The sequence below is a fragment of the Stegostoma tigrinum genome, chromosome 42 (assembly GCF_030684315.1).
Source record: "Stegostoma tigrinum isolate sSteTig4 chromosome 42, sSteTig4.hap1, whole genome shotgun sequence".
NCBI classification, from domain to species: domain Eukaryota; kingdom Metazoa; phylum Chordata; class Chondrichthyes; order Orectolobiformes; family Stegostomatidae; genus Stegostoma; species Stegostoma tigrinum.
Genome location: NC_081395.1, coordinates 5,627,908 through 5,650,674, shown reverse-complemented (window position 1 = coordinate 5,650,674; position 22,767 = coordinate 5,627,908). Strand labels below are relative to the sequence as shown.

Below are 22,767 nucleotides of genomic sequence, written 5' to 3'. Positions count from 1 at the left end.
TGCAGTCCAAAGCTGTGCAGCTTAGATGGATTGGCCATGCTGAATTGCCATTGTTTCCAGGGATGTGCAGGCTGGGTGGGATAACCTTGGGTAAATGCAAGAGTGGGTTATGGGGTGGGTCTGGGTGGATTCTCTTTGGAGGGTTGGTGGGACTTGACAGGCTGTGGTCTGATTCCATTCTAAGGATTCTATGAAACTCTACGCTGAAGGCCTGGCTGCCTGGCAAGAAGTTTATAAAAGAATCTGTGCTGCTGTTTCAATGATTCTGTGCAGTTTTGAACCAAGGGCTTTGTGTTGCAGACCACTACAGTACACTTGTTGGGAAGTAGGTCTGAACTTGCTTAGCTGAGCCACAGGCCTCCATGTCTGAGGCAGAGGGTGGAAGAGAGGGACCACTGCACTTAAGTGCAGTTTGAATTATTGCTCACTTCAGTTTCTGGCATTGAGTTTTTGTGCTGTCCGTTATATTGTTTACTTGCTGTGACTTTACTGCCCTTTGCCTTTCAATCAAGGTGATTGCTACTATCCCATGCCACTATATATGGCACAGAGACCGCCCAGCTCACCACAGTGGTGCAATCAGAAGCTACCTGCAGAAAGAGACAGTACCTTACCCACAGGGGCCCAGTGGAACACCACCGTACTGCACCCTCTGCAATCGCTACCGGTGCTACTTGGACCTTGATTCGGATTCCTCATCTTCCTCCCCAGAAAACACTGTTTTGTTGGATGGCAACTGGCCCCAAGATCTGTTGATACTGTCTCCATCTGTACTGATAGACCATGGAATAGAAGGTATGACCCCACTGAGCTTGGTTTAGTACTGGGGTTTGATGGGGGGAGGGGGGTGGTGGCAGGCGTGGCGGTGCTGTGAATGCCTGTAACCACAACACTAGCTGAATGATGCTTATGCGAATAATTTTGATCACTCCTGTCAGGAAGCTTTCGCTTCACAAAAGGATGAGAATGTTCAACATGCTATGTTACCCAGTAAAGTAAGCATCAGAGTTCAGTGAGTCACCAAACTTTGACTGCTTGGCCACCAAGTTGCAGTCTGCCTTTTTGTGGTGTTTTTAAATCATTCATAGAAGGTAGGCTTTGATTGCTGGGCCAGCATTTAATGTCCATCCTTAGTTGCCTTTGAAGATGAACTGCTGCCTTGATCCACCCCAGTCCTTGGAATAGGGAGCGACAGTGCTGTTAGGGATGGAGTTCCAGGATTTTGATCCTGCAACACTGGGGGAAAAAGTATACCTGGATATTTTCTTGGGTTAGTGGGAGTCTGACGAGAGCTTGCAGGGTGTGGTGTTCCCATGTATCTGCTGCCCATGTCCTTCAAGATGGTAGAGGTCGTGGGTTTTGAAATTGTTGATTTTAAAGAGTATTGGTGACTTGCTGCAGTGTCTTTTGATATACACTGGGCTTCAGTAGTGGGAGAGTGAATGTGGTGCTCCAGTGTTCTGTTTTGCATGGATGGTGTCAAGCCTGTCATCCAGGCAAGTAGGGAGTATTCCATCACATTCTGACCTAAACCTTGTAAATTGTGGGCAGACCTTTGGGAGTCAAGAGGTGAGTTAATTTCACAAATTCCTCACCATTTGCAGTTAGTATTTGAATAGCTGTTTGATATTAACCCCTAGGAAATTGGTGGGATTCAGCAGCAGTGATGCCATTGAATGTAAAGTGGTTATGATCAGATTCTCTTGGAGGTGGCTGTTGCCTGCCTCTTCATGGAAATCAAACTAGCTTGCCAATCCAAGGCTAGATATGTCCATGTCTTGCTGAATTTGGATGTGGACTGTTTCAGTATCTGAAGTCACAAATGGTGCTGAGCATTGTACAGACATCAGTAAACATAGCCATTTTTGAGTGACTTTACTGCCATTTGAAACAGCTGAAGGTGTTTGAGCCCACACTCCTATTGGGCACTCTTGTAGAGATGTAACAGTCAAACAGATCCTCTGGTATAACTTGCCTACGCTGACCAAATTCCCTAAACCAAACTAGTCCCCTCTGCCTGCATTTGGCCCATTTCCCTCCACTTTACTATTTGTGTACCTGTGAAAATGTCTTAAATGTCATAACAGTACCTGTGTCTACCACTTCCTCTGGCAGTTCATTTCACATACAAACTACACTCTGTGGGGGAAAAAGTTGCCTCTGGGTCCTTTTCAAAATCTTTCTCCTCTGTTTAAACTTGTGCCCTCTGGTTTTGAAGGCCCCTACTCTAGGGAAAAGACCTTTTTTTAGCTATTCATCTTAGTTATGTTCCTCATGATTTTGTAAAATGTTAAGGTAACCATTGATCTCCTAGACTGCCATGAAAAATATACCAGCACATCTTGCCTATCCTTCCAACTCCAGTCCCAGTAACGTCCTTCCAACTCCAGTCCCAGTAACATCCTTCCAAGTTGGGGGGTCATGACTGTTGTCAAAAAAACTATCTTTATGCTTTGAGTCTAAACAATAGCTTTCTTCCTGATTGTCACAACCCTATTTTTGATCTGGTCCTTTGCCATAGTCAAATGCAACCTTGATGTCCCACTGAGTTATGTTCAGGTCTTTTTTGACATTTAAACCAAGGTTATAACAGTCAGGCAGAACTCAAACTAGGTGCCGGTGAGCCTTGTTAGGCCATGTACAGTTGATGGCCTCCTCTGTCATCTTTATGAATGTTTTAGGTTAGACTTGTGGCCAATAATTGCTTGGGTTGGACTTGATCTGCTAATACAGGACCTACCTGGACAATTATAAATGCCAGTATTGTAGCTGTACTAGAATAGCTTAATCTGGGGAGCAGCACACTCTGGAGCACAAACTTTCAGTATTATCCAGTATCTTCAGCTGTTTCTTGATATCCTGTAGAGTGAATGGAATTGGCTGAAGATTGGGATCTGATGCTAGAAACCTCTGTAGGAGGCTGATTTCGTATTGACACTTTAGTCTTCTACATTGATGTATTGGACTTTCCTCCTTGAGGATGGGGATGGTTTGAGGAAACACTGCCTCCAGGGAGCTGTTTCATGGCTGGATGGGGGTGGAGGTGGATACTCCAACTGAGTATAGATCTGATGCCCACTCAAGTTGATAGATTTGAAACAAAAGTCTATCTCATTCAGAATGATAGTACCATCTAACCTGATGGAGGATACCCTCCATGATACCCTTCTGGCAGGGCAAACTTGGACATGAGCTGCCAAAGTCTAGGGCAATGTTGACACTTCCTTCCTGACAGGTGGCAGCATAATCCTGTACACTATGCTGGACCTGCCCTTCTGATGGGCCTGGACATAACCAGGAATGCTGTCGTCTGGGACATGCTCATGGAATTGGACCTCTTTATAGCGCACATCCTGCTATTGCTTGCCTACTGAGGTGGTCCTCCAGCTTTGGCACTAGACCCAGATCTTTGAAGAGGTCTTTTTCAGGGCCAATAAGTATGTTAACAGCTGTCTTGAAGCAGGCAGTGCAGGATATTTTGGGTTTGTTGAATTGAGCCACTTTAAAAATCCTCTGCCTTGGCTATTTGAGGCTAGTTAGGAGCCAATAATTCTGGGGCCACGTAGGCCAGACTAAGGATAGTAGATTCCTTGCCCTGAAGGATGTTAGTGAACTTTTGGTAATGTTTTCATTGTCATTGTTAGACTTCAGTTTTGGTTTGTTTCTTTTAAATAAAACCAATTCCACTATCTGCCACAGTGGGATTGGAACCAGGTTCCAGAGCACTACCTGAGTCTCTGGATAACTAAAAGACAATCAGCAGTGGTGGAGAAACTCAGCAGGTCTGGTAGCATCCATAGTGTAAAGCAAAGTTGAGTCTAGTGACTGTTATCAGAACAGAATTCTAGTGAGGGTTTGCTGGACTCTTAGTTAAGGAGGTAGCAAGAAGCGCAGATGCCAGGTTCGGGGTCTATATAGTGTGGAGCTGGAGGAACACAGCAGATCAGGGAGCGTCCAAGCAGCAGGAGAATTGATGTTTTGGGCCTGGACCCTTCCAGCCTGAAACGTCAACTCTTCTGCTGCCTGACCTCTAACTCGATGTTGTCAGGAATAGAGATGATGACTGCAAAAATTAAGATCAGTATCAAGAATGTGAATTTTCCAGCATTCTTGTAGGGAACGACTTCTGCGCTTTACAAAGTGCGAAGGATGCAACAGCCATGATTTAAAAAGGGGGGGGGGGGGGGGGGTGGAAAGAAGAGAAATAAGCTAAATTTGTGGTTTCAAAACACTCTTGAAGGCAGGGAAGGGGATGAATTCTGAGGAGCAGGTGCATAATAGCTAAAATAGAAAAGCCAGCTTATTGTCTGTATCCAATGTAGCACTCTGAGCAAGTTTGTTTGACAGTGGTGTTTTTTTCCCCTGGTTGTCATTCCCATACAGTTTCGAGAGATTCACGTGGCATTCATGGACTGAGATAATGGTTGAGCATTTGTTCCTATGCTGAATGTTGTTTTGGGTAGCTTTTGGAAGAGGGGTGACACTTGTGATAATGTCATCACTTCAGTCTTGGGACTGTCACATTCTGAAGTAGATCTGGAATCCTGTGTGAAAGGAAAGATCTTAAGTCGGAGTTCAAGTTGTAGATTAGCCATTCCAGTGCACACTAGCAGACTTGTAACAATATGCAGTAAGTGACCTGTCTCTCTCTCCCCATTCCCACACCATATTTCAGTGTCAGTTATGTTCAGTTGGCAATTGCCAACAGGTCAAATGTTCGCGTTCCTAGTCCATTTTGACTTTAGACTCCAGCAATAAGCACGATGTATTCAGGTGTTTACCATGCATATGTGACAGACCCATGCAATGTGGACTGGTCTCTAACAATAAATGTCAGCAGTTGCAACTCTTTTGAAAGGGATTAGTTTTTCAACGTGGATGTTGTTGACAAGGCAACATTGTCGAACTGTAGTTGCATCAAGCTGCCTTTTAATAAGCAAAGCATTTGCTGGTCACTTGCAGTACTTTGCAGTGTAAACTCCAAGTATTCTGTCCTTTGGTTTCTGCTCCACATAGCTGTATGAAATTAGGTAAGTGGTTTCCTGCTTGAATATGTCCTTCAATCCTACATTGTACTTATTCCCATAAATGCATCTAACTTCCTTTAACGCTTGTTTTAATCACTGATTTTAAATTTATTTTTAATTGTTCACTGCATTTATTAGTGCTTGTGTTATTTATGACTTGTAGGTTTGGGTTTTTCCAACACCCCTACTTTATGCCTTGACTATCAATGCTTCCATATGATAAATTTTGCATCAACTTTATCTCAACAGGTGTGGCCTCTTCTCTGCAGTCTTCACTTGTCGTGAAACTTTATCTACTGATGTTGTTCTGTATTTCATGTCTTATTGTTTGTGGACACAAAGTCAAGTCCAACACAGCCATTTAATGCTGCATTAAGTCCACCCTAGCATCCTTATAATGGAAGGAGACGTTGCCAGCACTTACAAGTGTACTTAACCTGCTTACTGAGCTCGACTCGTGAGGTGAGGGTGCCTGCACTTGACATCCAATTTGGGTGGGTGCCGAGGAGGAGCCAAAACTCTCCTCTGGTTGGAGTCACGCTAGCACCAAGGAAGTCTGTGTCCAAAGACCAGCTGCAGGAAATCCTCTGGGTTGATACATTTTTTATTATTGTCAACATGATCAGATGTTATGACACTGCAGGTGGTAAATGAGCCCATGCCATCTGGCTTGGGCAGAAAGCTACCACTAACGCAACAGCCCTGACAAATATCAACCCTCACCCACTGCTGTCACTTTGGTTCATATCCTAAGTCCAGCTGCGTCATCACTGACTTTCTCTCTGTCGCCCTGCTTTGTAAGTGAAAGGGTTCAGAAGACTTACAACGCTGTTGCCATGTTGCGGGTTTGAGCTATAGGTGGATGCTGACAGACTAGGCCGTGGCTTTCTTTCTTTCCTGCATCTGTGACCTTTTAGAACTTTAAGTGAGGGGCATGGAAAGAGTGAACAGAGAGCCTTTCTCCCAGGAGAGGGAGAGTCCAAAACTAGAGGGCATAGTTTTAAGGTGACAGAGGCCAAGAGTTTAAAAAGGACCCGAGGAGCAACTTGCTCATGCAGGTGAGTGGTGTGTCTATGGAATGAGCTGGTAGGGGTGGGTACAATCTCAACATTTTAATAGGCATCTGGATGGGTATATAAGGTTTGAGGTGGCAAGGTGATTTAGTAGTTAGCACTAGTAGACAAATAACGGGCTGGAAGAATGTAGCAAGCCAGGCAGCATTTGGAGGAAGAGTTGTCAACTGAAGGGTAATACCTTGGATTCCAGCATCTGCAGCTTTTTCCTTTAACAGTTGCTAGTACTACTGCCTCACCATGCCAGGTGGATTGGCCATGCAAGAGTCTGTTTCTACGCTGTATAACTGAGACTAACAGAAGATGGGTATTTCCTGTTTCTTGCAGTTTAAGTAGGGGTAGTAGTTTTACTTCCTGCAAATATTTGAGATGGCAAGTGTCTCCATGGTTAACACTATTTTTTTTTTCCCCTCAGCCAGGGACCCAGGTTCAATTTTGCCCTCTGGTGAATGTCTCGGTCTGTCCATCCAAAGATGTGCTGGTTAGGGTGGATTAGCCATGCTGCACTGCCTGTAGTGTCCAGGAACATGCAGGCTGGGTGGATTGGCCATGGGAAATGCAAGGCTACAGTGTTAGGATAGGCTATGGGTCTGGGCGGGATGCTCTTCAGTCTCTGACTCAGATGGCCTGCTCCCCAACAAGGGATTCTGATTTGTTTTCAAAGCCACTGGTCTTGGCTTCTAAATGATCTGCCTGGTCCTCAGTTAACTGTATGGTATCCAATGCTGTTAAACATGGCTGTTTGTATGCTTTCAAGATAAGGCTTCAGCTGTGCCTTGTATGCTGACCTTTTTGTACCAGAGGAAGTTGGCCAACTCTGTTTTGGAGAGGGGTCACAAGGACACTGCTAGTGTTATATTGACTTATTTCTGTTTAGTCCTACAGGAAGCTTTGGTCAGTACCACACCTGATGGACAAGATTACAGCTGGTGCATAGAGTGATGACTGGCATGCCTGTCTGCAGCTGGACCCTTTTTTAGGTTTGACACATGCCAGCACTGGAGCTTATTACTTAACCCTGTTGAGCATTTTATCATCTGATGCACTTTATGATTTCACCCCATCACCTGACCCAACCTGTCTGGCCTTCAGCCCCCTCCCCTTTTGTGAGACTGAGACCAGGAAGGGAGTTGTTAGCAACAGAACTTTAAATGGTTACACTCAAATGTTACAGACATTTGTTTGCAATTGAATGTATATTTATTGCTGTGGAAGTGACTAATGTATAGAATAAATATTGGCAGATGAACATGTCTGTGTCTGGCATCATTGCCTCCAATTAGTCATAAAAGTAAGATGATCAATTTTTAACAAGCTGACAGTTTTGTAGAACCTCTGTCTTGAGCTGCAGTATATACCCTAAGGCTTCAAGTTTAGAGACCACTTTTGAACTTCCAGTCACTAGGGAGGACGAGTAGAGAGGGAACATTGTTCGGAGTACAAAGGCCAGATGCCCCTCATAACTGAGTCTCAACAGGTGGGACTCTACACACCAGGGTTTAGAATGAGGGGATATCAATGAAACATAGGATTCTGAAGGGGCTTGTTGAGGGTGAATGCTGAGAATGTTCTCCTTTTTGAAGCCTAAGACCAGAGGGCATTGTCTCAGGATAAAGGGGTGCCAATTTAAGACTGAAATGAGCCTTTGAGTGGCTTTGCCTCACAGCTCTGTGGCGAGGAGTTCAAGTCCTTGGGTATATCTAGATTCTTGATCAAATTGGGGCATCATGGGTTATGGAAAATGCAAGAAAGTACATGAGGACAGGCAGATCAGCCATGAACTAATTAAATGGATCAGGATGAGGCCAAATGGTTTACCCCACTTTTATTTTATATGGTCTTATGGCCTTGTAACCTAAATTGACTCCACTTTCAGCAAGAACAAATTGCTTAGTCAGTAGTACAGCACAGAAGCAGACCTCAGTCCAACTTATCCATGCTGACCAGATATCTAGTCCCTTTGGCCATATTCCTCTCAACCCTTCCTAGGCATATACCCATCCATGTGCCTTTTTTAAATGTTGTAATCATTACCAGTCTCCTCCTTCCTCTGGCATATACAACCCTGTTTTAAAAAGCTACCCCTATGACCTTTTTAAATTTTTTTTCCTCTCCTTAAGCCTATGCCCTCTAGTTTTGAACACCCATACCCTGGGGAGAAAATGACCTTGGCTATTTATTCCATCCAGGGCCCTCATGATCTTAAACATTTATGAAGATACCCCTGTGCCTCCTATGCTCTTGGTGGGGAAGCAAAGAAGCCCCTGCCTGTTCAGCTTCTGTCTAGAACTCAGACCCTCTGATCCTCAACATCCTTGTTAATCTTTCTGCACCCTCAAGTTTAACAACATCCTCCCTACAGAAGAGTGGCCAGAATTGAATGCAGTATTCAAATCTGGCTTCACCAATGTCTTGTGTAGCCACGACATGACCTCCTTCCATAGTCCAGGCACTGACCAATAAAGGTAAGCAGATCAAACACCACCTTCACTACCTTGTCTGTAATCCACTTTCAATGAACCATGCACCTGCAACCCAAGATCTTTGGCAACGCTGCCCAGGACGTTACCTTTTAAGTGTACAAGTCCTGCCCTGGTTTTGCATAACCAAAATGCAGCACCTTGTTTGTCTAATTTAACTCCATCTGTCACTCCTCAGTCCCTTGACCCATTTGGTCAATGACCTGTTATACTCAGATCATCTTTACTGTCCACGACACCAATTTTGTCACTGCAAACTTGCTAACCATGTGAGTTATCCCCTCCGAGTCGAAGAACAATTGATAGCCATGATTCACTATTGTTTGGCAACCAGATGACCAGATGGAAGTTCAGCAAGAGGTGGAGGGTAATGAGAATTCTTTTAATCAAATTGAGATCTAAAATACACAATCTGTGTGGTAGAAGCAGGTATCATTGCAAGAGGGTGTTTCATTTAGGTGGGGGGAGTCTCCAGAAGACTGGAGACTGGGCCACTGAATCAATTCAAGAGTGATTGCCTTTTAAAAAAGGCAATAAAGGGTATGGAGAGGGTGTGGCAGTAGAGCATTCAATACAGGATCAACTATAGTCAGGAGTTATGTGACACCAGGTTCTAGTCCAACAGGTTTATTTGACATCACAAGCTGGAGTGTTGCTCCTTTGTCAGGTTTGAAAGCATGTGATTTCAAATAAACCTGTTTGGACTAGAACCTGGTCTCGTGATTTCTGATCCTATTCACCCCTGTCTAACACTGACCTCCATATCAGGATCAGCTGTGATCACATTGCATCAGACTCCAAAGCCTGAATGGTCTATTGTGCTCCTTGCTTCCTCTTTGCAAACATATTTGGAAAGATCTGCAGAACTGTGGGACTAATTCGTGTACATAGAACGAGCTGCCAGAGGAAGTGGTGGAGGCTGGTTCAATTACAGCATTTCAAAGGCATCTGGATGGGTACATGAGTTGGAAGGGTTTATAGGGATATGGGCCAAATGCTGGCAAATAGGATTGGATTGATTTTTTGGATATCTGGTCAGCATGGACAAGTCAGCCTGCAAGGTCTGTTCCTATGCTACAAATGCCTGACTAATTGTTAACTCCCTTGAGCTTGTATGTGCATAATGGTTTCCTCACAGCATCTCTACTACTGTAAGCTAGATGCTGTTTCATTCCCTACACTCTGCCACAGCTTTCCTCTGCATGTCCCTCTCATTGGGACAAGTGCTAGAAGATGAGCCAAGTCCTTTCTCTGCTTTTGCTCTGGGTTTAATGTAGTTAAATTCCTGTCTCTCTTTTTGGGAAAACCCTTCAATTTCTTTTGAGCCCAGAGTCTCCCATATTCCCCATATCACTTGCTGCCTTTTCTTTTTCACAGGAGGTGGGTTTTGCCAGTGAGGCCAATTTTTACCGATCCCTAATTATCCTTGAACTGAGTGGCTGGCTTGGCCATTTCACAGGGCAGTTGAGTCAACCGTGCTGCTGTGGGGGCTGGCATCACATGTAGGCAAGACTGGATACAGGTCTCAGATTTCCTTCCCTAAAGGATAGTCACAGGATCACAAGATGTACAAGTGGAAGGCTAATCGTCAATCACATTCATGATCTAGCAGGGCTTGGAAGCATGCTGGTATTTCTGTGGACTCAATGTGGTATTTGTCTGGAGTTGGAGCCATGTATAGAGACTTGCAGTGGATCCCAAAGGCGCACTCGCCCTGCACTAGCCACAATGGGAATCTACCATCACAATGCAAATTACACTTTTTTTCTCCTGATTTCTCCACCCCACCTTGTCCCAAGGTTCCCCAAAATATGTGGTAGTCACTAGTAGAGACATGTTCAACAGTGGCTATTCAGTGTGCTGTAAAAGGTTTCTGCTGAATACAGTTGATGTCTGCTACAGTGACTATACTGGGGTCAAAAAATTCCAACTGTTTTGCCTGGACTGAATTAATAAACCCTTCATTATTTAAATGATCAAAATTGCTTAGAGGTGAAAAATGCCCTCTTAGAAGCCAAAGTATATCTAACCCAGTTAAAACAGATTTCCACTGTGTTTACATAATCAGTGATATAAGGTGTTTGTGTTAAGCCTCATGCGACACTTTATCCTGTAAACAGTTAAATGTTTTAAGAGGAAGTTACCAAGATTGAATTTTCAGCAAATTTTCCCCTCCAGTCTTGAACTTTTTCCCCAAGACTCGTTCACTGGTCACGGGTGAGGTGACAGCATGATATCAAGTTTGCCCTGCCTTGTGAAGGATCCTCCTACTTAATTGGTTGTATTTGTTATCTGATTGCATAATTATAGCATCAGGTGATGTTCTCGTCCCATGCCGAGGATATATAAAATCGTTTACAATTTGAGCAGGACTCTAACATCTCAACGTCATTAAATTGTTCTCCACACAGGTAAGTGTGGATGGTAAGGCAGTACTTCAGAAATCTTCCAGGTTATGTTACAATGTGTGTGCGTGCTATCAAACTGTCAACCAGCAGTGTTTTTGTTTGGAGATGTTGGGCGATCCACAATAACTTGCCTTATATCCCACCTTAACATGTTGAAATATCTTGCTTGGCATGATGTACAGCATTTGAGACTGAGCCAGGAGAGATCATGTTTGCCTGCAAGACCTGCCTGTAGATCGGTTTGGAATGACTTCAGTCACTCTCTCTGCCTGCACCCAGGTCAAAATGCTGAAATTTTTTCACACTTTCCTCCTCTCTGAACCCTGCGTGAGGGAAATGAAAAACAGAGGTTTGACAGTGGATTCCAGACTTTAGGAGTCACGAAGGGCAATGGCCCCTTGTACCTTGTTTGGGACTTAGGAAGTGGGGAGCGTGCCAGAGATCTGAACCCCACAGTCAGTGCTTTGAGGCTTGTGGGGCTGGAGGAGATAGCAGAAATGCTGGGCAACGAGAACCACAGTGGGTTTTGAAAAGTAGGGTGAGTAAAATGTAGTAATTGCTGGTTTGAGACCCAATGCAACTCAGCAGGTATAGGGCGATGTGGGTGGGGTTGACCGGGTTTGTCTGATTCTAGCATTGTTAGAATTTGAAATATTTAGGGGATGGTGGACTTGGACAGCAAAGTATTAGAGCAGTCTGGTGACCAAAGTTCTGGTTTGTAAGTTATGACTGGGTGCTGCATCTCTGCTAGCATGTAATCTCCCTCTGTTGCTGTGGCTGAGATCAGTGAACTCTGCAGAAGTAGAATATTTCCTGTTTTGTGTAGAGATACTTTTTGACCAGGCTTTTGAATTGTGCTTTTGTCTCGTGACTGAAAACCCGAGACTGTTCCAACCAATAAAAGTCAACAAAATTATCGTTTGTGTGGGTGTGATGGAGGGAATTGTAATAGGCTCTCGGGGTGTTCAGTGCCTGTTTGCAGAAATGTTTCATCACAAATCTGTTTTAATTATCGCAATCAAATCTGGCCTTGGATTTTTGAGGTTAACCCTGTTAAGGTGCCCCCATCCTTCACTCCATTACTTAAAACAGACATCTGACTCGGCCCATCTATTCCTCATTAAGAGGCTGTGGGCATCAAAGGCCAGCATTTTCTGCCTATCTCTCCTTGCCCTGGAGAAAGTGGTGGGGAGCCACTTGAACCGCTGCAGTCTGTGTGGTGTGGAGACACCCAAAATGCTGTTAGGGAGGGAGTTGCAGGATTGTGACCTAGTGACAGTGAAGGAGTGGTGATAGCATTCCAGTTCCATTCAGAGGGGAATTGGAGGTGTGGTGTTCCCATGTATCTGCTGCCCCTGTCCACGTGGTGGAGTCCATAAGTTTTAGAAGGTGCTGTATGTTAGTGATGGAGGAAATGTGTGTTGAAGCTAGTGGAAGTGTTGCCAGTCAAGTGGGCTGCTTTATTCTTGGATGGTGTTGAGCTTTGAATGTCATTGGAGCAGCCTCATCCAAGTGGGGAGTATTCCAACACTGATTTGTCAATGGTGGACAGGCTTTGGGAATATGGGTGAGATGTTTAACACAAATAGGCTCCTTTTGTGGCTCAATGCCAAATCTTTATCATACTCTTACAGGGCACCTCAGGATATTTTGTTTATTTTGAGTCAATCCAAGTCCCTGAAGCCACAATTCTGTCATGACTGAATTTGTCTGAGACTTCCGACGTTTCCCATTCCTTGATCTGAAGGATATCTGCTGAAAGGCTGTTCCACGTGGGCACTGTATGTGGTGCTTAGCGCTCCAGTTAGTTTTGCAATAAATGTTTCCATCTCACTTTCCCCGGTCTCGTTTCAAAGGTTCTTCATGTCCTTTGGAGTTCAGATCAAATGTCTGATTTCCATCTGTGTAAAAATGTAATTTATTCATTAAAGTTTGTATATTCACAGGTACAAAAGTAATTCTGTACAGTCGTCTTGCATGTTGAGGGGAAAAAAAAACCAACATCTCAGTATGCAAACACCAATATACTGAGGTTCCTCCTGCCCATTCTGTTTCACTTGTCCTTCATGGAGAAATTTGAAAACGTAAAGGCCTCTTGGCTAAAAGTCCTTTAGGGAAGTGGTCAACAGATATCCTCATTTCCCTGTGGGGAAAAGAGGATGGATCCTGTCACATGGTTCCCTGAGCAGACTGTGAAAGTCATTTGGCAGAATGCCTCATTGCCAGAGCTTTCCAACAAGCACCAGTGTATAGCTTGGCTGTTGGTGAAAAGGGCCCTGCTTGTCAGATCCTCCATGTATGCCTGGACTCTGTGCACCCCCACATACTGCCCTCAAAGCAGCTGCATTGGGGGGTGGGGGGTGGTGTACAGACTCTCTTCCCCTTTTTTGGGACTGTTCTCTGTGGTCTCTCCTGGGCCCCACACTGAGACAAACAGCAACTGCACCCGGAGGACCGTCACAACTGTGAAAGACTCTCTAGTCTGCCTGAAACAACATGTTGGTTTTTCAGTGTGAAGAGTTGACCTCGACCAACTGTTGCAGACTGATGCATGTCAAGGTCCAGGACTATGTGCTGAGGGGCACACTAAAGTTTGGGGAAACTGCTGCCAAGGCACGGTGAGGAACAACCACCTTTTGTTTTTGAGGTCTTTCTGCTAAAGATTTTAACAAGTCTGTTCAGTTATCAGACCCTCTTGTTTCCCTACTGCACATAAATTCACTCCTGCATGAGTAAGAAATGCCTTTTGTTTTATTTGCAGCTGTAGGGAACAATTTGAAATTTGGATACCAACGGGCAACAACCATGAAGCTGCTGGTTATCTGCTCCTCATTCTTCCTGGTGACTGCCGGAAGTAAACCTCAACCTTGTGGTGAGTACTTGTTTTTTTTTTTCTTAAACTACACTGTTTCAGATACCAAGGCAATAGGACAGAGGAGGCTGGAACAATGCACTTTACAATTGGGGGATGTATGGAGTTTGTCTTAATATCGCCTCCTATATTCTCATTTCCTGAGTATTGGACTGTGGACTGCCACTTGATTTAGCCAGTGCTTACTTACAACTGCAATTTCATGTTAACATCACACGTTCCATGTCTGACTTGCATCTCAAGGGCAAACCATTTCAAATGGACATGAGTTGTTCACTAACTTCCACGCAGGTGGCTCAGTATGATTTCAGTGCTGTTAATGTGTGCAACACCACATGCTGAAAAAACTCAGCAGGTCTGGCAGCATCTGTGGTGAGAAACAAAGCTAATGTTTCCAATGTGACTCTCTACGGAGTGTTTATTTTTCACTCACGCTCGCTCTCTTCCCAAGGATGCTGTGTTTTGTTTTGGATTTCCAGCATCTGCAGTATTTTGCACTTACTGTTGAAGTTCATGATGTCAAATCATACTGAGGTATCTTAAAGAGAAACATGCCACATGAGGGCAAGTGGACTCTTACTGTGTATTCTGTAGTATTAAAGTTTAAATGTTTTGTGATGTATATTTACAAAGGTCATGAATAATGGTCTTGCACCTGAAATACTGAAGTGGTGTGCCGTGACCACCTCCCAGATGGGGTGATTTACAGGCTGACCCTCCTATTTGGCCAAAACTCACCATTCGTAGCCAACAAAGCCTGGTAATCAAACAGAATGTATCCACCCCAGAGGTTGGGATGTTGCCTACTGCATCATAAGACTCCCTAATATGGGAATGGGGCATCATTAATTGAATGCCCTTGCCCCAACAAAGGAAATAATCGCTCTACTTCTACCCTATCAGGAACCTGTTTACGAACAGTGTAGTGATTGACTAGAACAAGGTTAGCCAGGTGGCCGTCCGTACAATGAGTTCACTGGGACTGTTAACGTGATCCAATCAGGGAGCCTTGGCTGACAGATATAAACTAGAACGTCGGAGGTTCTGTTAACTCAGCTAGCTCTGAGGAAGCTGGATCAGTGTCAAGGGCTCTCAATATATTTTTGTTTTTTAAAAAAAGACTTGGTGACAGGATAGCAGCCTCCACGAAGCTGTCTCAAATACCTCAATTGGATTGTCCACCTGGGGACAAGTTTTGTACAAACTGTGCTCAGAAGCATAGCGAATAATAGGTAGAGTCCTCGGGTGTATCTGGCCTGTCTCGGCACAATGATCAGAACATATCCCCTCTACCTCTCTCACATCTATCCTGCTCTAGATAACCTCTGGCAAATTGGAGGGCAGGAAAACTAAAAACCGCAGGGTCAGTAAGAGAAAATTGCACTGGCATCTTCTTATCCAACCCTCTTGGGCAAGATTCCAGGAGATCACATGAACTAAGTGTTATCTATAAATACATCTTGTGTCTATATATACATACCACACCCAATCCAAAACCTTCTGTGACCTCCAGCAGAGTGTGAAATAGTCCTGATTAGCTGAACTCTGCAGTGTGCTCATGTGTATGGAGAATAAGTGACCCTTCCAACCCCTCCCCCATCACCAAGAAAGAGGTAGGCCGCTCTACCATTTGATAACATCGTGGCTGATCTGATCTTTAACCTAAACTCCCAATTCCTGCTTATTCCTGACAAGATTTCATGTGCTGGACATTTTACTTTTTTCCCCTAAGAACTTATGCTGAAGAATCTGTACCTAAAGATGGTGCTATAAAGTGGTGAGATGTAAACTTTTCACTGTTCTCAGTGGAGTACATGTAACAATAAAGGTAACTCAATTTGATAGTAATCAAGAATCTGTCTACCTCTGCAATGAAGCTATTTTAATGACTGAATCACAATTTGCCTACCTCCTGACATGCCTTCCCTGTATAGGTACCAGCGGTCGGTGACAGATGGAAGGGGCACTTGATAGGATAATGTTGCCCGTTATGAGAGAGAGTAGAATGTAGCACGTGGCTTAAAAGTGGAGGGTCACCCACTTAGAACAGACTAGGAGGAATTTTCTGAGCATAGAACACCCTTTCTTAGACAGAGAATAGAGTTGAACATAGAACATTACAGCACTGTACAGGCCCTTCAGCCCTCTGTGCCGACGAGCGAGAGAGAGAGACACTCATCCTTTGTACAATATGCTTCCAAGTCTGGATAGCATGTGAGCTGGATCAAACTTTTTTCCCTGTCTAATAGAATCACAAGTAAATAGAACGTTGTGAAAGGACATAACGGGATTGATGGAGTAAACGCAGTGGTTGGAATTCAGTATGTGGCAAGTGAGAAGCTGGACGTTTCAAAGCCGAGGAGGGTGAATTGGGAAATTCACTTTTTTACCAGCAAAGTGAGGAAATACGAAATAGTTTTGGGAATCTGGCATTTTAACCGTAAAAGGAGGTAGATGGGTACAAAAAAAATTACTTACAAGGTGGATTGAATGGCGGCTTTTACCTAAGATAGGAAGTAAGTAATGTTTCACTTGTATCTGAGTCTTAGTCTGATAATGTTAGATTTTGAAGTTACATTCTGGGTGCTGCACGTCAGGAAGGTTCTCTTGACTTTGGTGAGGGTCTGGTGTAAGTTCATGAACACGGCTGTACCATCTCCTTGAAAAGTGTCTAAATACTGATTAACACCTTTGGGTAGCTTGTTTAAGACAGTTCTGAAGTGGACATTACAGCAAGCCAACTGGTTTCTGCCTATCTAACTTGCCAGGCAGTCTTAACATTGTATATGTGTGCGTGTTGGCTCTTAAAGGTGAGCTTTCAAAAGCAAGGTGTAAATATAACATATCTGGACTCAACAGGGTTAAATGGAGTGTGACGGACCAGACCTGACCCCCCCCCCCCACCAAAAAAAAATAAAGTAGGCTAGACCCTAATGTTTTTCTTATTTTAAAGGGAAATGCGATATGCTGTTTTCCAGATATAATTTGATTGGCCAATTTACTTGACATTAAGCAAAACACAATTTATTCAAATGCTTTAGTTAAAATGTAACAAAAGAAACAGAAACTTGAAATAATGTAACTCTATTGGAAAACCTAACAGAATAATGGAATCAGAAACTGTTGCTAATTAAATGTTCCAATATAGTAGCATCCCATAAACACATCCTTAGCAAAAGGCAAATTCAGAAAAACAGATTTGCATGCAGTCCAGCAGCCCAGGAAGAGCCCCCAGCTTTCGGCTATACTGGAGAGAGGGGGAAAATAGCTTCCATTTCAAGACCCCAACAGCAACTGCTAAAAGGTAAACCTAAAAATCCCTGGTTCTTTGGGTGTGGTCAAGCTCCCACCTGTTCAGGCTGCTGCTATTGTTCTAACTTAGGCAAAAATGCAAGGATCCACAATTTGTTTGTGTTCTCATAGACTGCTCAATACCTGTCCCCAAAGCATCCTTTTAATAAAAAGGACAAAGCATGCCTCTCGGAGCCATAGCATCACTACAGAAACAATGCAAATAGTGACACTGGTTGGTAAGGGGTGGGGAGGAGTTTTCCTTTGTTCAAGTCAAGAATAAATGCACATAAATACAGGTAGTTCTCCTATAACACAATAGCTATGTTCTTGTGTGACCCGACACCCTGGAAAATTGCTGTACTGCACAGTAGAAACCATTATCCAACCAGCGTCCACTATTCATCAGAGTGAACACATTGTGGAGCTGAAGGAACACAACAGGTCAGGCAGCATCAGCAAAGTAGGAAAGTTGACATTGTCTGATGCTGCCTGACTTGCGTTCCTCCAGCTCCACACTGTTATCTCTGACTCCAGCATCTGCAATTTTTGCTACTCCACTATTCATCTGTCGCATTACAGCCAACTTGTATTAACGAAACACGCAGTATAGCATAAATACCTGTATAAAACAGCCATTAACAGCTCAAATACAGAGCTTAAAAATTTCTTGACAGAATGAAGATGTGGAAGTTAATGCACATAGTGACATGAAAGCAAGTCACATCAGTGCATTTTAAGGAGGGGTTTGGCACAATGTGACAGGGATAAAGGGATCTGGGACTAATGTAGCCAGTGGTGGTTAGAAGAGAAGAAGCCTGTGTGGGACATAATCTCTGGCAGAGTCTGGTTGAGCTGGATGGCGTCTGTTTCTGAGTATCTAGTCTGTTGGACGGTGGAGAATGATAAACATGTACAATGATCCACTTGAATAGACCCGTGCTGCCTATAACAGCTTTTCCTTCACTTTTCATCTTGCAGATGGACCAAAGCTGCTGGAAGGTCAGATGGCTACTGTGAGTATCAGGATTGTAATGTTTGGTGTTTCTGATCTTCCCCCAAAGTTTGGAGGGGCACTGAATCTTTAATCTGTGTCATGTCCGAGCCTGCCTGAAGCTACACTTATTCACAGGCACAGCCCCTCTCTTCTGCCAACAGAGAAGGCACATCCGGCTTTGCACCACCTTCAATTTAAACAAAAGCATGCAAGAACCACTGTCCTTGGTGCCTTTCCCATGGCAATGCTGAGTCATCTCAGCTCCAGGACAACAGTACAGGAGCTCCTCTGGGTGGTGTCCTGGGCCCAATCACTTTTGGCTGCTTCATCAATGACCTTCCCCCATCCCCGTTTCTGACCTTACAATATTTGATTGTTCAAACGCTGTTACATATCCAGCTAGCAAGTAACCTTTTATGCCACACAACTGTCTCCAATCAGGAAAAGCTGAAGCATCATCCCTAGACATCCAATGGGATTATCACCGCTGAATCCCTTCCTTTAAATTCCAAAGTCCTGGTGGATTATCACGCTGTTGTCATGAGGCAGGCAGCTGGTGGTGTTTAAACTTCAGGGTCACCAAAGCTTTGTCAGGAGGGAGATTGATAGCCTATGGCAAATTTACCTCTACCTCTAACCCAGTATTAATGTCTTTGGGGGGGGGGGGGGTTTATCGTTGACCAGAAACTGAACTGGATCAGCCATATAAACACTGGCTACAAGAGCAGGTCAGAGGCTTGGAATCCTGTGGTGAGTAACTCACCGCCTGACTTCCCCAAAGCCTGTTTGCCATCTACAAGGCACACTTGTGATGGAATAATCCTCACCTTGTAGGTGCAGCTCCAACAACACTCAAGAAGCTTGTCACCGAAGGCAGCCCATCTGATTGACACCACATCCATAAACATCCACTCCCTCCACTATTGACACTCAGCAGCGTGTACCACTTAGAAGATGCACTGCAGAAATTCACTCAGGGTCCTTAGACAGCACTTCCAAATCCAAGATAAGGACACTTGGGAACACCACCCCCTGCAAGTTCTCCTCTGAGCTGCACACCATCCTGACTTGGAAATGTGTTGCTGTTCCTTCACTGTCACTGGGTCAAAGTCCTGGAACTCCCTCCTAACAGCACTATGGCTGGCCTTGCACCATACAGAATGCTGTGGTTCAAAAAGGCAGATTCCCAGGAGCAATAAATGCCGGGTGCAGTCAGTGATGCCATGATATGACTTAGAACAAGAAAACAAAAACAGCATCCAATTCTATCAGCCTTTCCTTCTAGTTCTCTCTCCACCACCAACCCCCCCCCCCCCCCCGCCAACCGTTGGCATTGACTTCCTCCTTTGCCAGTAGGTGCACCGATGCATCAGTGATAGCAATGATTGCTATTACCTCATTTGCGACACCGCAATCACGTCTTGACAAGAAAAGATTCCCCCCCTGCCAAAAGCTAATGTGGACGTTTCTAATGGGTATGATCTTTTCAGTATCACATCCTTGTCAATCTCTTGTTTTAAAGTTTGACCCGAGCAAGCACTACGAGGTGTGGTCCAAGTTCTCCTTTGATGGGATAAGAAAGAGGATATATGCTGAAAATGTGGTGGTGATGGACAAAGGCATTAAGGTCTTTGTGTGGGATTTCTTCCTGTACAATGAGGTGAGTTTACAAACCCACAGGCTTCTGATTTGATAAGGTAATCCCTGCCTGTTATCCAGAGTCTCCCACTACATGAGGCAGTATTCCATATTTTTGTTTCATGGCGAGGGATAGAAATAACAGGATCCCTTCCATTCAGAGCTCAAACACCAAGCTTCACACCACCTGACCTTACTCAATCCTGTAATTTAAAAAAATACTGCTCTGCCCCAAACATTCCCAGGATAGGGATAGTGCAGTTAGATACAGAGTAAAGCCTTCCTTACACTGTCCCTTGTCAAACACTCCCAGAACAAGACAGCACAGGGTGCGATACAAGTTGAAGCTCTGTCTGCACTGAAAATCCATTGCTATTATTGGGTGGGACTCGGACAGTGAAGTATTGGAATGATGTATCACCGTTAAGTTTGATTGGTATTGGATGATGATTGAAGGCAGTGAAGAAGCTGCTTTCCGATTTTATTTCAGATTTGTTTGTCTACACCCATTGAAATGGGTTGAAACTGAGGTGACCAATTCAGTGCATCAGAAATTAAGAGCAGGAGAGCTTAAAATCTACCAGTGACAGGAGTTGAGTACCACAGAGTCGGAACTTTGTTTTGAATATGCTGTATCGTCTAACCTAACCTGACCTTGCCTGCCTTTTGTCTCTTGTCATTGAGTATTACTCGATTTCATAGCTATTTCGATCTGACATGCAACAATGTGAGGCATTAGGGGAATTCTCATGTAAATAACTGTCTCAACAATTTGGAGATGCAGCTGCTAGGTGGCACTGCCACTACACTGTCTACAACATTGCAGCTTTGGAGTTAGAACGGAGAAACTAGTCAATCATCAATTTAATCTTCAAAGAACTAATTTAAGAGGTAAAAGCCAATGAATTAACACACTCTCTATAATAGCAGTGTGAGATATTGACAGCCGAATAACCAAATGCATGGAACATAGTGAGGTTTAGATCTTCACACTAGGTTGGTGAGCACTTGGGTCCTGATCGGTAGAACAAGGTGGTATTGTAATGTTTCTTTGTTTGTCTCCTCTACTCTCAGAACGTTATGTACCAATTCTACCCCCAAAATAAGACGTGTGTGAAGAATCCTCTTCGTGCTCCATTCCTGCCCATTGCAATTCCCCAAAATGCGACATTTGTTACTCAGCTGTACATTGGAGGCTCCTCTGCTCCGGGAGAGGGGATGCTGGCCAATGTTTGGAGTGGTGAAGTTGGCACTGGTAAGAGCAAGAGTGGATTCCTATTTAACCTTCTCCCCACTGCTGCGCTCTTCTGTGGAAAAGGCCCATGAGTTCTCCAGCTGATTGTTCTGGCAACTTGTGCCTTTTCATTGGACAGCACAATGTGCCAGGTCAGTGGTTCCCTACCCATGATAATAAAATGTGAGGCTGGATGAACACAGCTGGCCAAGCAGCATCTCAGGAGCACAAAAGCTGACGTTTCGGGCCGACGACCAGAGGTGGTTCAACCCTGGTTTGTGTGCCAAAGGATCCTCTGAAAAGGAGGAGATCATTCAGGTCTTTCATCCCCCTTCCACTGTTCAATGAAATTATGCCTGCTCTGTGAATTTGTCCTTGACAGCTTTGATTGACCCAATGTTAACTGCCTTATTGTTTTTCAAGATTCCTAAATATGTGCTCTCTACGTACAGAAATTTGCAATCTTTCTTGAAAGATTGGATGTTCTGTCTCATGATCAATGTGCCAGTTTACTTTTTTAAAAGACATGCTGATGATATAATCACTGCACCATGATACATGATCTGAGGGCGCAGAGACCTCATTCCATCTTACCCCATGATCACATGCAGCATCATGTGCTGCTGCTGAAAGAATCCTTGCTCTTTGTAACCTTAACTGCATATGAAGAATGTCGTTTTACATCTAGTAGTTAGCTGTTATAAATGTCTGTCTAATGCTCAACGCCACCTTATCAATATCCAGGTTGTTATAAGGATAATATAAACCTTACCACATCAGGTAAAATACTGTTTTTGGAGACCAACTCATTGTGGTAGTCCTCTTTAGCTTCCACGATTTTGCTATTAGATATTTGATAAACTAATTGAAGGGCCACCAGACAACCTTTGGACAACAGAGAATTTAAATAAAGCAACTATTTAGCACCTTTTCAGTATCAGTTTGAGTACAGATTTGTAGGAACTGCAGATGCTGGAGAATCTGAGATGACAAGGTGTAGAGCTGGATAAACACAGCAGGCCGAGCAGGAAGGCGGCTGATTCAGGCCTAGACCCCCCTTTAACCTTGTTATCTCAGAATCTCCCAGCATCTGCAATTCCTACCATCTCTGAAACAATTTTAACCCTACTGCAAAGCCTCTTCCAAGGATGCCTACCCTGAAGAAGTTACCCCCCTCCTAATGGAAAATCTTCAGGGGATCTCTCTCCCACTGCAACTCTCTCATAATCTCTTCGGCCTTGAAACACTGCTGAAAGAAGGGTCTAGGCCTGAAATGTCAGCCTTCCTGCTCCTCTGCAGCTTGGCCTGCTGTGTTCATCCAGCTCTACACCTTGTTATCTCTATATGTATAGATTTGTAGACTGGGCACCAATCATGAAGACAACACCTTCTTTCATTAGAATGTTTTTTCAAGATTAAAGAAGTTTTCTAAGTGTCTTTAGTTACAAATATAACCAAATTAAAACGTACCAACCTATATGAAGGCTCAATCGTACTTTTTTCTCTCAAAGAAAAAAGTACAAGAGGATTGAGACTTTTTAACAAATAAGATAGTCAAATAATCTTAAGTACAGTTCCAAAGCTTCTCTGGAAGAAAATGCTTAAAATCTATAATGGTGGAATGGCTATCCAGTGGAAAAAATCACCGTTTACTGAATTGTAAATGTTCAAATAACATGCAGCTCTACATTACAGATCAAGCAATAGATTATTCTAAGACCAGACCCAATAATGATTGGGATTGGTC

At 43.9% G+C, this 22,767-nt stretch overlaps 1 protein-coding gene across 2 annotated transcripts in view; it reads left to right on the top strand.

Moving 5' to 3' along the window:
* LOC125449348 (speedy protein 1-A-like) overlaps nt 1-22,767 on the top strand; it is a 47,813-nt gene that overhangs the window by 16,064 nt on the left and 8,982 nt on the right. For both annotated transcript variants that reach the window (XM_048525076.2, XM_048525077.2), the window contains exons 6-10: nt 513-795; nt 13,750-13,860; nt 18,133-18,167; nt 19,671-19,808; nt 20,861-21,041. In XM_048525076.2, coding sequence (XP_048381033.2) covers nt 513-795; nt 13,750-13,860; nt 18,133-18,167; nt 19,671-19,808; nt 20,861-21,041 — 748 coding nt within the window. The remainder of the gene's footprint in view (nt 1-512; nt 796-13,749; nt 13,861-18,132; nt 18,168-19,670; nt 19,809-20,860; nt 21,042-22,767) is intronic.